The following is a 15,000-nucleotide window of genomic DNA, read 5'->3' as shown; positions in this document are numbered from 1 at the left end:
AGAGCATTTTATCATCGTAAACACGTCCAAATGAATGTCATCTTAAAATGGTTCAGACATATAACCTTTGTTTTTAAAGTTGATTTTAATACTCCATTTTAATGTCAGGGTCATATCCCAACATCATGAGCTGTCATCAAGTTAAAGGTGCTTTTCTGTCATCAAGTTAAAGGTGCTTTTCTGTCATCAAGTTAAAGGTGATTTTCTGTCATCAAGTTAAAGGTGCTTTTCTGTCATCAAGTTAAAGGTGCTTTTCTGTCATCAAGTTAAAGGTGCTTTTCTGTCATCAAGTTAAAGGTGATTTTCTGTCATCAAGTTAAAGGTGCTTTTCTGTCATAAAGTTAAAGGTGCTTTTCTGTCAACCAGTAGCCCTGCTTTTGTGTCCCTGCCCGTTGGATATGGAAGCCAATGACAAAAAGGCTTTTTAAGGTTCTCAGAGTTGCTTTCACATGGACTGAGAAGTGAATGTTATTTTATTGATATAAAGTCACTATCTGTGTTTTTAAATATGTTGGACTGCCTCCTATCAAGAAAACATGATTTCCTCACGCATTCACGCACAGACACAATGGAGCCAGCCTGTCGGGGAATAGAATGAAAAACTGTCTCAAAGTCAAATGCTGTTGCCCAATAGTTTACGACATCCCTGATTTATGAGTTTGTTTTTTTTCTTTTTTCTTACGCACCCTACCCAGGCACAAACTCTTTTCTTTCCCTGACAGGGCATGGCAAGGCGTTGCACTTCCTTCCTCTACCAACACCAGCCAAAGCCATGACCAGCATGCCAACAACAAAGCCAAGCCTGGGAGTCAGCCACCGTAGTGGCAATGCTGACGGACAGATCTCCTGCCTCAGGGGTTTTCCAGGGTTGTTTTCCCACCAGGTGTCCTTCCCTGACCTTGCCCAGATACTCCAGACCCACTCAGAACAGAACCTGAGCTGCTTTAACCTCCTCCAGACCCCACCTCTCAGCCTGTCTGCGCTAATGGAGACGAATGAGAGAGAGAGAGAGAGAGAGAGCTTGGGGTCGCTGCACGTGTCACAGAGTGGTTCTATGATGCAGGTGAGGAGAAGGGGATGAATTTAACCTTTGTCCTCTCTACCCCCAAACCTACCCCAGCTTCCCTAAAGGAACCTTGTGTCAGATACCCTCTCTACCCCCAAACCTACCCCAGCTTTCCTATAGGAACTTAGCAGCATGTTTGAGTCTAAGTCCATGGAGGCGTGTCTGGCGGATGAAGCCATGCTACGCTAATAGAAATGTAAACAGGTTTAGTGATCAGCAGGGGTAATCTGAGTGGGACAGCAGAGAAGAGAAGAGAAGAGAAGAGAAGAGAAGAGAGGAGAAGAGAAGTTGGAGAGAAGAGAAGAGAAAAGAAGAGAGGAGAGGAGAAGTTGGAGTTGTTTGAGTAATCTGGGAGGTTGTTTGGGTCATTTGTTTATTTTGCTCCCCCCCTGAAACATAACCACGAATCAGCGGTCCGGAGTCAGCGGGTAGTCGGGGCAGTGGGGTCCCCGGGTCTCTCGGGGGGTCCCGAGGCCGACGTGTGCACTGAGGGGTGAGCGGTGTATGGTGGGGTGGGGGGTGGGGGTGAGCGGTGTAAGGTGGGGGTGGGTTGGGGGGTGTAGGGGGGCTACACTGCTTGGTGGGCTGGGGTGAACGGTATGAGGGGTGCTGGGGTGAGCGCAGGTCTTTGGTGTTTGGTGTTTTTCCTGGAGCTTTCCTCTGGCCCACTGACTCACGGGTCGGCGTGCGGGGGCAAGGTGCACCCCATCTCTGTCATCTCCAGCCAGAGACCCTCCCTTCTACTCCGCCGCTGTTTTGTTATGAGACCAGTTGGGTTGCGTCACCAGTCACGGGGGTTAATTGATTTTGTGTGGGCTGTGTACGTTCATAAAGGTTCATGTGTGTGGCTGAAGTGAGTGAAATAATTTCCCTCTTCTTCCCTCTCTCTCTCTCTCTCTCTCTCTCTCTCCCTTTTCTCTCTCTCTCTCTCTCTCTTTCTCCCTTTCTCTCTCTTTGTTTTCGTCTTCCATCCATCAGACTCTCTGTTTCTGTTTCCAGACAGGGTTATGCTGCTGTTTCCTCTTCAACGCATCAAGCTGTTTCATCTCTCTGACTAGCTTGACGAAGCGCCCCACTCGTAGTCCTCTGTGGACCAGAATAGATTGTGTTTGGCTGCTCTGCAGTCCGCTCGGGTTCCAGGCCAAACAGCCCCCCCTGCACTGAGTCAAGGTGCAGCCGGGAACATGCACACACACACACACCCCCAAACACACACGTGTGGAAACATGTAATGTTAACGTTCTGGGGCCCGCTTCGGATTCAAGAGTGACCCTTAGCAACAGGGTTGCACTGTAAACAAGCGAGTTGGCGAATTTGAAATTCAGACAATGGGGGGAAACTTGGCCAAAACTGCCCATAGAGCATTTTAGTTGGGAAAGTGGCAAAGTCGGAGGTATTTCCTGCGCTGAGTGGACTGAGTTGTCCTCCAGTTGGCTTCAAAAGGAAGACATTTCTTCACTTCATTTAAGATGGGCGGACGTGAGCTGAGTGAAGTGAAGCTAATCATAAAGAAAACACTACATGCAACAGTGCCAGCCTTGATACAGCGTTGAGAGTCATATTTACAGAAAGCTGAGACACAAATAATCCCCCCGCGCTCAGCGAGCCTTCCCACCCCCAGATCTCACACACTTTCCGTGGCCCTCATAGACTAAACACAGGCTCCGGCCCTGACACTCAAAACGCAATTGAAAAACCCTGATGGGGAAGGAAGGGACCCGCTTGCGTAAGACAGCTGTCCCTTGTTTACCGAAGGACCCAAAAGCTTGCAGTGGAATGCCAGACTACAACACACATGGTGAGCGTTGCTCAATCTGTTTATCTGTCTTTTTTTTTGTTTCACCAAGAGATTTAAGCACCAAGGTTCAAATGGAGGAGATAGCGGTGATGTTCTCCAGAGCAATGGACCTTTTCTCAATAGTGTCACTACTCTCAGCAGACTGGCGGTCTTTAGTCACATGCTTCGCCACGTGTTTACATTGAGTATCTACACGGTCACGGGGGTCTGTTTGATGTCTGCCTTCTCTGGAGATCCCTGCCAGTGGACTATCCCGTGGCCGGTCCTCCACGTGCCTCTCGTGTTGACCCCCGCCCCACACCCACTCCAACCCCGTCCGGGTTGCTCTCGTGATAACCAGTGTCCTCTCAGAGTTTCCCCGTGTCACTTCCTCCCTGTGTCCGCTGACATCATGAGGGGGACATCCACCATGTCAGAACACAATGCCTGACAACACACACACACACACACACACACACACACACACACACACACACACCCCCTAGCAGCAGTCATTGCCAATTCCTCAGAAGAAGGAAGTGACTGACACTCCCTCACATCCACCCTACCTTCCTTTGCTCTTAAAGTTTCTCTCTAGGTCTTCTTCTTCTTCCTCTTTCCATTTTCTCTTTCTCTCACTCTTTTTTTTATCACCCTCCCATTCTCTTTCTCTGTCTGTCCAAACAGTTTTTTGTCACGTTTGTTCTTGTTTACATATTTATGCTCTTGTAATAACTTCCATTTCTTCATCTTTTCTCCTCTCCCTCCTCTCTCTCCCTCCTCTGCCTCCTCTCTCTCCCTCCTCTTCCTCCTCTCCTCCTGGGCTTCTCTCTGAGGGCGTATGGTCACGGCCGTCTGTATGCATCCACAAAACCTTTGACCTTCCGGCTGTTTCCACTACCCCACCACCACCACCAGCAGCACCACCAGCACCACTCCACCCTCCATGTCAACGCTCCCTGTCTGTCTCCAGTCTCATGCACTGTGCACACACACCGACCTCAAACACTGTTTGTGTTGGACGCTCGATAACTTTTCAGCGAAGCCTAACATGATGGAGCTGGACGACCCGGAGAAGGAGCTGGTTCTGTAGCACGACAGCATCCAGGATTGATTGCTTGTCCAAGGAGGATGGGAAAGAGAGACAGAGAGAGAGGGAGAGTGAGGGGGAAAGAGAGAGATAGAGATAGAGAGAGGGAGAGATAGAGAGAGAGAGAGATAGAGAGAGGGAGAGTGAGAGTGAGGGGGAGAGAGAGAGATAGAGAGAGGGAGAGGGAGAGTGAGGGGGAGAGAGAGAGAGGGGGAGGAAGGGAGCTTCTTCCTCTCTGTTCAGGGTTAGGAAGACTTCCATGTAAGCATGTTTATCAGCGCGGCCCTAAGCCCCTCTGTCTCGAGATGGATTACAGGTCAATATTAATAGAAAAGTTTTTGTTTTTCTTGGGTCCAGACTAAAAGCCTGCCACAGCTGGGATAGATAAGACAGTCCCCATTAAGTCTTGTTGTGTTTCATTTAAGAGCAGCCATGTTGTATTAGACTGTCCAAAGGCACTCTGGTCCTGCAGAGCACCATGACCGAGACGCGTAAAATGGAGTCAAGTACGGAGAGAGGTGAATGCTTTAGAAGAGTGTAGTCTGAGATCTTGTTTACCGTGGAGTTCAGCATGGACTCGAAAACAAAACCATGTCCAACCACCCTGTATGCTGCCAAACAAATAACAAGAGAGAGGGAGAGAGAGAGGGAGAGAGGAAGAGAGAGAGAGAGAGAGGAAGAGAGAGAGAGAGAGAGAGAGAGAGAGAGCAAAACAAAACTCGAAGCAGCGAGTGTAAGAATAATGTCAACATGAGGGACATTAATCTGAGGGATCCAGGCAATAAAAGAAAGCCATGAGAGGGAGATACAGACGGAGAGAATGCGGAGAGGAAGCCACAGAGCAATCAGATGGCAGTGATAGGAGGGAGTGTCCCCATGCTCGTCTGGGAGCGGGGAGAGGGGGCGGGGAGGCGCGGGGACAGGCGGTGGTGGATGGGACTGGTGCTTCCGCTCTGGAAACTGGAGCAGGGAGATGCGATCAGCGAACCCCACAGCCGAGCCCCCCTGCCGGGCCGGGGCAGACGTCCAGACGGCCAGTGCCCTCCGAGGCCGGTCCATGGGGGGTACAGGCAGGTCCATGGGGGGTGCAGGCAGGCAGGCAGACAGGATTTGGAACTTTTAATCCATTTTAATGTCCTCGCCGTACTCCACTGATTTAGGCTGAGATACAGTTTGAAAACCCTCCCAGATGCCCATTCCCAGTGGTGAACATTTATTTATTCAGACCATCTCTGTAAATACCCCTCGTTTAACTTGGATTACTTCATGATGCATGAAACAACACAGTCCATGTGGAGGTGGGATTATCTGCATATTTACTGGCAAGAAGCCCCGCCCCCCCTTACCCCATAAATGCCCCCCCCCCCCCCCCTTCTCGCTCACTAAGCTGTTTTCTGGAGCATTTGGGGAGGGTGTGTGTGTTTTCTGGAGCATTCTGGGGAGGGTGTGTGTAGCCTGAGTTCTCTGCTGGCCCCTCAGAAACTCACTTCAGCCCCGTGCCAAAGCCTCACGTCACGTCACGTCAGTCTAAAGGCCCACATTCACACTCATGCCCACATTCCCAACCTCTCCTCTCCTCTCCTCTCTCCTCTCCTCTCCTCTCCTCTCCTATCTCTCCTCTCCTCTCCTCTCTCTCCTTTCAGCTCCACCTGTTATTTAACAAGGCCCTGCTACACATCACTGGCAGCTTTTTACAGCAGAATTAAATCTCTCCAATCCAGGTATATGCTTCCAACAACAGCAGGTGTGTGTGTGTGTGTGAGGTGAGTGAGTGAGTATGTATGTGTCTGTGAGTCTTTTTGTGTGTGTGTGTGTATGTATGTGTGTGTGTGTGCGTGTGTGTGTGTGTGTGTGTGTGTGCGCGTGTGTGTGCGTGTGTGTGTGCGCGTGCGCGTGTGTGTGCGTGTGTGTGTGCGTGTGTGTGTATGTTAGTGTGTGTGTGTGTGTGTGTGTGTGTGTGTGTGTGTGTGTGTGTGTGTGTGTGTGTATGTGTATGTGTGTGTGTGTGTCATTCAATCACCTGAACCATGCATAGTGAGGTAACCTCAACAAAACCACAGCTTGTGTTTACACAGGCTCATGCTGGCTGGCGTTGTGTGCAAACCCTTTTACCTCCTCACACACTCACAGCCCACAATAGCAGTTATCAGCATCTCTCTCTTCATCCCTCTCTCCCTCTCCTTCTCTCTCTTTATTCATCCCTCGCAATGTGCTCCCCATTACCTCCAGCATGGTGGCACCGCCGAGGAAGGAGCCCCCCCCCTCTTCCTGTCCGAACAAAAAGCCCCTTTGGAGGACTTCTGAAGTGGCTTCTCTTTTTAAAAAGAAAAACAAATGGCTCTGGCCCGGGCCCGGGGAGGGGGGGGCCCCCCCGGGAGCACATTATCAGAGTATCGGGGCGGCCGTGAGTGGCCAATTTGGGGGTGCATTGTATGGAACCGGGTTGAAGTGGTGACGAGCCCCCCCTGTGGACCTGTGGCTGCTGTGGTTGAAAAGAGGACCCGGCCGTGCCAGCGGCTCACCGGGTCAGAGCACAAAGTACAGGAAGACCTAGTGCCTCCCGCGCTTTTTCTTCTGGAACAATTAAGATGAATTACTATTGATTAGCGGTGCGTAAAGGAAAACATGTGCGCTCCTATGGCACGCCGTTTGGCGGGTTGGCGAGCCCAGTGCCAATAAGCAGAGCGGGCCGAGCGCCAAAGCGGGCCAGCGGTTGATTGTGTACGAGAGCAGGGCAGATATATAAACGCTTGACGTCTGAGACTGGAGCTTTTGTTTAGGTTCTCCATCAGCTTAGTGGTGATTACAGAAGAGATCGCAGAGATAGCAGAGAGAGAGAGAGAGAGAGAGAGACAGACAGAGAGAGAGAGAGAGAGAGAGAGAGAGACAGGGAGAGAGAGAGAGAGAGAGAGGAGAGAGAGAAACAGCAGGAGCATGCAGGAGGGTCAGAGGGAGTTGACAGTGCTGACAGAAAAGAGCAGAAAAACTCCCGGAGTAGCGGGGGGAAACAAGACGTGAATTTGTGGGAGTGCTTTTCTTTACGGTGCTGAGTTTATGTGGGGCTGAAGTGCCTCAACCTGGGTGGCTCTCCAAGGAAAATAATGAGAACCCAAACATATAAATTTGGACGCAGCTTTGTGGGTTTTGTGAGCTCGCTCAGGTGGGTGTTCTGAATGAGTGTGTGTGTGTGAGTATGTGTGAGTATGTATGTGTGTGAGTGTGTGTGTGTGTTGAGTGTGTGTGTGTATGTTTGTGTGTGAGTGTGTGTGTGTGTGTGTGTGTGAGTGTGTGTGTGTGTGTGTGTGTGTGTGTGTGTGTGCAGTACACAAGCGAAGCATGGAGAGGCAAGCAGCACATCTGGCATGGCATTCATCTCGGCGTGATAAAAGAGACCACAAACACAAACACTCACCCGGTGCGGGCAGGGAAGCTCTGGGGCCCCGTATCTCCATCCGCTGCGGGCGTCTCCTCCGCCTGGCCCGGGGTGTGATGCCCATGGGCGGTGTGGGGCAGATGATGTTGTGTTGTGCCCCCAGGGAGCTCCAGTCCATGCCCCTCGGGTGGTGCTGCCCATGGGTGGTGTGGGGCAGATGATGTTGCGTTGTGCCCCCAGGGAGCTCCAGTCCATGCCCTCTCGGGTGGTGCTGCCCCCCCCCGAACCCCCCCGCGGGGTCCCAGCCGTCCCGTCCCCCGTGAGACTCCCCCGCCGCAGCCTCCTCCTCCTCCACCTCGGGGTCCCTGGCCCGCACGTCGCAGTGAGCCGCCAGCAGCAGCCCCAGCAAAAGCACCAGCTTCCCAACCGCTGTCATTGTGTCTGTCGGCCCGTTCCTTCCAACACTCGCGCTAGCTGCCAAAACATCTGAAGCCTCCGTGTGGGACGGCTATTTGTTTTTAAGCCGTCGCTTCAGATTGCTGGCTGGAAACTCCCCGCCCCTCACCCTCTCTTCTCTTCTTCCCTCCTTTCAGACGCTGAAACTCCTCCCCTTTGGGCCCCCTTATCCCTCCTTAACCCACCCCCACCCCCCCAACCCAAAACACACACACACACACACACACACAGACACAGACACACATGCACACACACACACACACACACACACACACAAATACATCTCCTCTCTCTCTCCCTCTGCCTAATGGTTTCAAAGCCCTCCAACAATCCTCGGAAATGAACCTCCCACCCGCCCCTAGCCGGTTCCCCCGTGGAAAGGTCGCGGGGCCTGGAACAATGAGCTTGTGCGGCTCCCCGGCTCCCAGGGTCCGAGGCTCCGAGGCGAGGAGCTGGAGATATTAGCCCTCCACTCCCAGCAGCCCCCTCAGCAATCAGGGCCAGTAAGGAAGCAGTACATTTCTCTTGGCAGGTCACTGGAATTTCAGATGGTCTTATCACCCTCTCTCTTCGCTCTCTTCTCTCTCTCTTTTCCTCGGCACGCAGGAAAGGGATGTATGTAAGCAGAGGGGGAGCTGGAGAGGAGAGACTGCACGTGTATGCCAGGGCACAGATGTATGGGAGGCGTTGGGATTTCTGTGTGGAAGTAACAAGTGAAAATGCCTGACTTGTAGTAACTCTCTCTCTCTCTTTCTCCTTCCCTCTATGTCTCTCTCTCAGTTTCCCAGACACATAATTGTTGAAGTGCTCAAATATTTGGGAGCCCCCCGAGTTGTTGGCAGTGGCGGGTGAGAAAGTGTGGAGTAATGTGGCCCTTGTGTTTGACTTGAGCATGACTCAGTGTTTTACTTGAAACAGCAGAGGCGTTTTTGTTTACTATAGCATGTGTTACTGTGGAAACACGTCCGTTAATTACTCTGTCAGGCAGCTCTGGGCAATCCCAGCTCCTGCTCCTGTGAGCTCATAGGCTAGCCACTGGGGTTGGAACACTTGTGAACGTGTGAGCCCTACATCCTGGAATCGATTGGTTTGAAATTTAAATAGAAAATCGTTCCTTGTCCCTCTTTCTCTCCTGGTCACCAGGAAAAGATTCAGGCTCGGGGTGAGTTGTTTTTTTTACTCCCCTGAAAGGTTGCAGGCGTGGAGGTCCTTGTTACTCGAGTAGTGTGTCAGGAGACTAATGTGAGCCTGGAGACTCATATATACGCTTTCCCCTCATGTGTGAGCTCTACCTGCCCTGGCAATCCACTCATGACAAACAAGGACGTTAAAAACAATGTATCACAACGCGCTCATGAACCCACTAAGAGATGTTTTGGTCTGCTTTCAGTTGAGTCGGTGAGTTACTTGGGTGAAACGTTATGAATAAGTGCTGATGGTGCCAAACAGGCGGGAAAAATAACACAAAACTCCACTGGAGCGTGATGTATGGGTCTAATTCATTTACCTTTCAATGCGATCCAAAACGTATGGCCAAAAGCCTGAGCGATTGCAGACATGATACAGGCTTTTTTGGCAGTCGCTTGTGCAGCACAGTGTGAGCAATCAGCAAAGTGGATATTTTTTTTGGATCAGATGACCAGCAGGGGGCAGCAAATGGGCATGTGGAATGAGGTGAAAAGGGGGACATGTTTGAACAGATTCGCCACAGTTGAAGATGATGCCGGTGGAGAGGAGATTAGGATACCACCTGTGGTGCGATCACGGAGGAAGGGGTGGGAGGTGTAGAGGAAGAAGAAGAAAGATGAAGCCAGCGGACCGTGTCCTTTCATCAAACCCTTTGATCTCATAGTGGTGTTCACCCGGCCGGCTTCAACACAGCTGCAGCCACACTGTTCTGTTGCTTCTCCTAAATAACAACTATTAAAACGTGGTTCGGGATTATATTATTGTAACCTGAAATATAATATACATTAAATCATTAAATGTACTGAGTAGCCCACAGCTTTTATAGAACATAGCACCGATGATGTGAAGTCATGCCACAGACAATAAAAATGCCTGCTCACTTTATGCAAAAGTCAGGTTTGCCTGTTCCGCTGTTGCTGTAGACGTGCTCCATTAGACGCCAGCGGGGTTCTGTGATATTTTGCACATATTCTTCTTTGGTTCTGTCGGGTGTTGGATCAGCTGTCTCTCTTCTCTTGCTGAGAAGCTTTCTGTGGCCCCGTCTCGGGGCCGTCACTGTCTGAGCTCTCCCTGCAGCCACAAAGGAGCCACTGAGCTGGAATTATGGGATGGCCCCTTTATACCTCCCCATGACTGAATACGGGTCGTGTCATAAATCGCCAGCTCCCTGTTGAGTCTGAGGTGACGAGACTTTGTTAGGATGGGAAAAAAAAGGGAGTCGAAATGAAAACATCCACTGCAGTGTTAGAACACGATGTGTGCGACAGCACGCCTAAATCACATATATGGATCTGGCTTCGAGATGACAAGGGGCCGCAATTCAAGACCTCCTGCCTAGCCCGAAGTTTAAAGACTGAGATGGGAGCTGTAAACACATTTCCTGTTTTAAAGATTGATGTCCTGCAGGCTACTGGTGGCAGAGAGGTCAGAGTGCAAGGGGCAAAGTTCAGCATGAAAGCAGGCCAGAAAACAGTGTTGTTTTTTTATGGGCTTTGTGTTTTGTTGTGTCGTTGAAACGCAACGGTGCTTCCTGGAGATAGATAAAAGGGGAGGGGAAAGCTGAAACACCGGGGACAGACAGCTATTCATGATGGAAGCACAGATAAATCATTACCTGGAAACTATGAGTTGGGGAACACACAGATTCCTACAATACAGAGGTGTGTGTGCGTGTGTGTGTGTGTGTGTGTGTGTGTGTTTGTGTGTGTTTGTGAGTACATGTATGGTTGTGTGTGTGTGTGTGTGTGTGAGTGAATGTGTGTGTTTGTTTGTGTGTGTGTGTATGCTTGTGTGGTTGTGTATACTAGCGTGCAAGCCTGCACACACATTTGTGAGCGTTTTCTAAAACAAAGCTGGCAACCAGCTAAATGTCACAGGCTCCTATCCAGCGTCTAAGATTCCTTGCAACAAGCTTCCTTTGTTCCTGTGCAGCGCTCCAGAGACACCTCCTAACCCCGGCCCGGTTCGGCCCGGCCCAGGCCTCCCCTCTGGCTCCTCTGTCATCGGGCCAAGGAAGGCGTGTGTGGGGGGTCACATCTGGATATGGGACATGTGCCTTGCTCCCATCCAAAATGTACTAACCCGGGGTGCGTTTCCCGAAAGTGTAGTTGTGCAATCGTTATGTTAACTAGGCGTGAAAGTGTTTATAATTATAGTCTCTCTATCATTTAACAAAGGTAGTTGCATACCATAGGGTAGTGTCAGAAAAGACACCAGATTGTCAAAGATAGATAGATAGGCAGATATATAGATAGATAGATAGGCGGCGGATAGATAGATAGATAGATAGATAGGCAGATAGATAGATAGATAGGCAGAGAGATAGATAGATCAACAGTCCCACCAGGATTACTTTTTTGAGACTCACACATGTCTGCTGCTGCTCTCGAACATAATACGGAAGTAAGGCGGAAGGGAGGGAGTTGTGGGAGAATACGATGATTAGTCAAATTTGCGGGAAAGTTGCGGTGATTGGTTAAAATTGCAACAGCGCGCTGAATTCACTGGGATTGGTTGAATTTGCGTTAATAGTTGCGATCACAACATCGCAAAATCCTGACACCGGTCTCCAAATAGGTGAAGAGCCTTGGCAGACCACCCAGGATTTGTTGTCAAGCGGGGATTTGATCCTCAGACTCAGTTTTCATTACCCATATGGTAACTACGTCTCTTACCTACTACTAGTCTCAGCTGTCATAAAACTCTAACTTTATGACTCTACACTGCTTTGCACTATACATCTTATCTACACTGTACATAACCGTATTGTATTGTATTGTATCGTATTGTCTGTACATTGTCTGTAATTATTGTAAATATGAGAGCTGCGAGAGATACCTGAATTTCCCCACGGGATTAATAAAGAATATATCTATCCAGGAACGTGCTTAGGAGGGGGCTAAGGTTGCTCGGGCAACTGCCTGTTTGCCCTCCTCGACTGAAGTTGCCCCTCCGAAGGAAATATATATTTATTTTAAATAGTATTACGGCTGCAGAACTTCATGTAGGCCTAGATAAAATAATTGCGGAATATGCGTCCAGGGGACCGGGGCGTGGCGGCGGTTAGTGAGAGTTTCAAGTGATATAGGCAAAATATGCGTCCAGGGGAAGGGAATTCAAAATTCCTGTGCACGTCCCTGTATCTATCTCATCTCTATCTCTACCACCGCACCACAGAGGCTGTTGGGAGAAACAGCACTCAGCTACCTCTTCAGCTCAGAGTCGGTTCAAACCCCAGCAACAGTGCTGGATACGGTGCCAGGGCACAGTCCACTTGGACAGGGACCTGGAAGACTTTAAAGAGCTTCAACTTTTAAAACCAAATGTTAAGTAACTTGGGCCCCCTTACCTTAACCACCCACTTAAGCTACTCACAGCTCAGAGGAGTTTTGATCCTGCAGACTAACTTGGGCCACCTTACCCTTACCACCCACTTAGGGTCAGTGGCGTAGCGGGGGTTTTGGCCGCCCTGTCCAGTAGCCAAATTCGCCGCCCCCCTTCAAGGAGGATTTCCTACTGGTGCGAATTTTTTTTATTGTTGTCAATATGCCTTTGAATCTCCGCGAGTTTTTTTCCTAGCGTCATAAAAAGAACACCCCCAGAAACCTTATACAGTTCGAAAAATAATAATAATTAGCACTTTGTAAGGAGAATATAACTAAAATCACATTTCATTTTCTGAGTGACAAAACAGCTGCTAACGATATGTTAAATGCATGGTAAAGAAGGCGGTGAGGACAAACGAATCCACTTTGAGCTGGTTGCTATGGTTACGTAGTTATGCTAGCTAACTAGCTAGCTAAGGACACTTTGTATGAACGAGTTCATATTCATGTGTTCATATTGACACATATTAACACAAGAGTTCAGCGCATGTATTACCCTACCTATGTGTGTGTAAAGAATGCTGATATGAAATATGAAACAATCAGTAGAAACATATATGTGTATAATGTTCTTCAAAAACGTAGGATACCCTGCTTGAAAATGTTGCAGAATGCAGTCCAGAAGTAAAATTTGGCACTAAACACAAAGACATTCCACCAAGACATTCACACGTGCAGGTCGCGGGAGATTGTTTACAAACTGTGGAACTAATATGTTGCAAAGTGGAAGCTAGGGAGACCATGCCAATTCAAAACAGCACCATATTCTAAATTCGGCCATTTGGGAAAACAACTATTATCAAAAAATTACCCCCAAAAAAATCACAAGAAAGTAATAAAATTATAGTAGCTTATTGCCCGCCCCGACAAACAGAGCTGCACTCTAACCTTCAAAGTGCCAATATGTAGGAATTGCTAATCGCTAACAAGATGCTAGCGGCTAAACCTAGCAAAACCTTTTGAAATTTGCTTACTTTGACACTATGACAAACGAATGAGTCAACAACTTTCCTAACAGTCAAACATCAAGCAAGTGCAACACAAGACAAAGCAAGACGGCAAATAAGCTACTTACTAGTTCGGCAGACAGTAGTAACCGGGCGGCTTCAGGCAAACCTACATAACCCAGTAATATGCCTACAGACCCTGGTATGGCAATGGCACGGAGGCGATTCTCCATATTAAACGCCATTGTAGCGCCCCAATTTTTTTTAAGCTGTTATTTTAAGGTAAAACTGCTAATCCTAACCCTGAGGTACAATTCCTACATAATGCCACTTTAACAGCCATGGTAGAGGCTTACCTGCTTACACACCACAGTCTGGTCATGGGTCATGGCCCTTATGCACCCGGGGCTTCACACCACTTTAATGACACAGCCACCCTGTGCGGTCCGGACACCCCGCACACCGCCACTGCTTAGGGTACTGAATGGAGTTTTGATCCTGCAGAGTAACTTAGGCCACCTTACCCTTACCACTTAGGGTACTCAAACCTCAGAGGAGTTTTGATTCTGCAACTTCAGGGAGCAGTACACACACCCACAAGGTAACCACATCTCTTACCACTGCACCACAGATGCTGCTGGGAGAATCAGCACTCAGCTACCTCTTCACCTCAGAGTAGATTTCACCTTAATGTGATAAAACCATCCATGTTATTTTTGCAAGCTGTACCATATTGTGTTGCATCAAGCTGTACCATAATGTGTTGCATGCAGTCTGATTTATTTCACTCCGTTTAAGGAGCTGGTACAAGTGCAGGCTTTTTCTCTGTATATGGTAGTGTACTGTACAGTAGGTTAAGATCTTGTCAGGCTTTTTCTCTGTATATGGTAGTGTATTGTACAGTAGGTTAAGATCTTGTCAGGCTTTCCTGGTGGCCATCGAGTGTTATTTGACTGGCCCATCTCATCATTGATTTCGACCGTGCGCAGCATTATGATGCGCTGTCCCGTCCTCCTGTGACGGCTCTGCCACCCAGATGCATCATGGGACGTACTCTGCCGAGGCGCTGCTGCATTTCTACAGGGAGTGGCTGCAGCCACAGGCGGTAGGGGCGTGACCAGGGAGAGATGCTCATTCTTTCAGCTGTACACCTATTGGCTGCTGCGTCGGGCCAGATACGAAAGAGAGAGAGAGAGAGAGAGAGAGAGAGAGAGAAATACAGAGAGAAAGACAGAGAGAAAGAGAGAAAGACAGCGATAGATAGAGAGAAAGACAAAGATACATAGAGAGAAAGATAGATCGAGAAAAAGACAGAGATAGATAGAGAGAAAGACAGCGATACATAGAGAGAAAGACAGCGATACATAGAAAGAAAGACAAAGATACATAGAGAGAAAGATAGATAGAGAAAAAGACAGAGATAGATAGAGAGAAAGAGAAGTTTCCCCCAGTGGAACCTGAATAGTTGAAGGTGAGGCTGCCATCACACTAAGCATATTGAGTGTGATGTAATGCTCTAAAATGGGTCATTTAGTAGTTCACTTGATACTGGCAAACTGAAAAAGGCAGATCAGATTTTCAGTAATATGATCCAAGTCATCAACCCATTATCTATTGTATTGATTATTCCTCATGTTTTTCTGCCGCTTTTAACCAAAGCGAAGAAGGAGACTATTAGCCTGCACTGATAAAGACATTTAAACTTTGCTTCAGAAAG

At 48.8% G+C, this 15,000-nt stretch overlaps 1 protein-coding gene across 1 annotated transcript in view; it reads right to left on the bottom strand.

Annotated features, from left to right (window-relative positions):
- Positions 1-13,672, bottom strand: part of mmrn2a (multimerin 2a) — a 26,092-nt gene extending 12,420 nt beyond the window's left edge. The window contains exons 1-2 of the mRNA XM_042709496.1: positions 13,640-13,672; positions 7,346-7,776 (exon numbers count right to left, since the gene is read on the bottom strand). Of these exons, the coding sequence (XP_042565430.1) occupies positions 7,346-7,776; positions 13,640-13,672 (464 nt within the window). The remainder of the gene's footprint in view (positions 1-7,345; positions 7,777-13,639) is intronic.
- Positions 13,673-15,000: the final 1,328 nt, after the last annotated feature.

This window comes from Clupea harengus, chromosome 13 (assembly GCF_900700415.2).
Source record: "Clupea harengus chromosome 13, Ch_v2.0.2, whole genome shotgun sequence".
Classification (NCBI taxonomy): Eukaryota; Metazoa; Chordata; class Actinopteri; order Clupeiformes; family Clupeidae; genus Clupea; species Clupea harengus.
The sequence above is the reverse complement of the archived record's forward strand: the minus strand, read 5'-3'. Positions and strand labels throughout refer to the sequence as shown.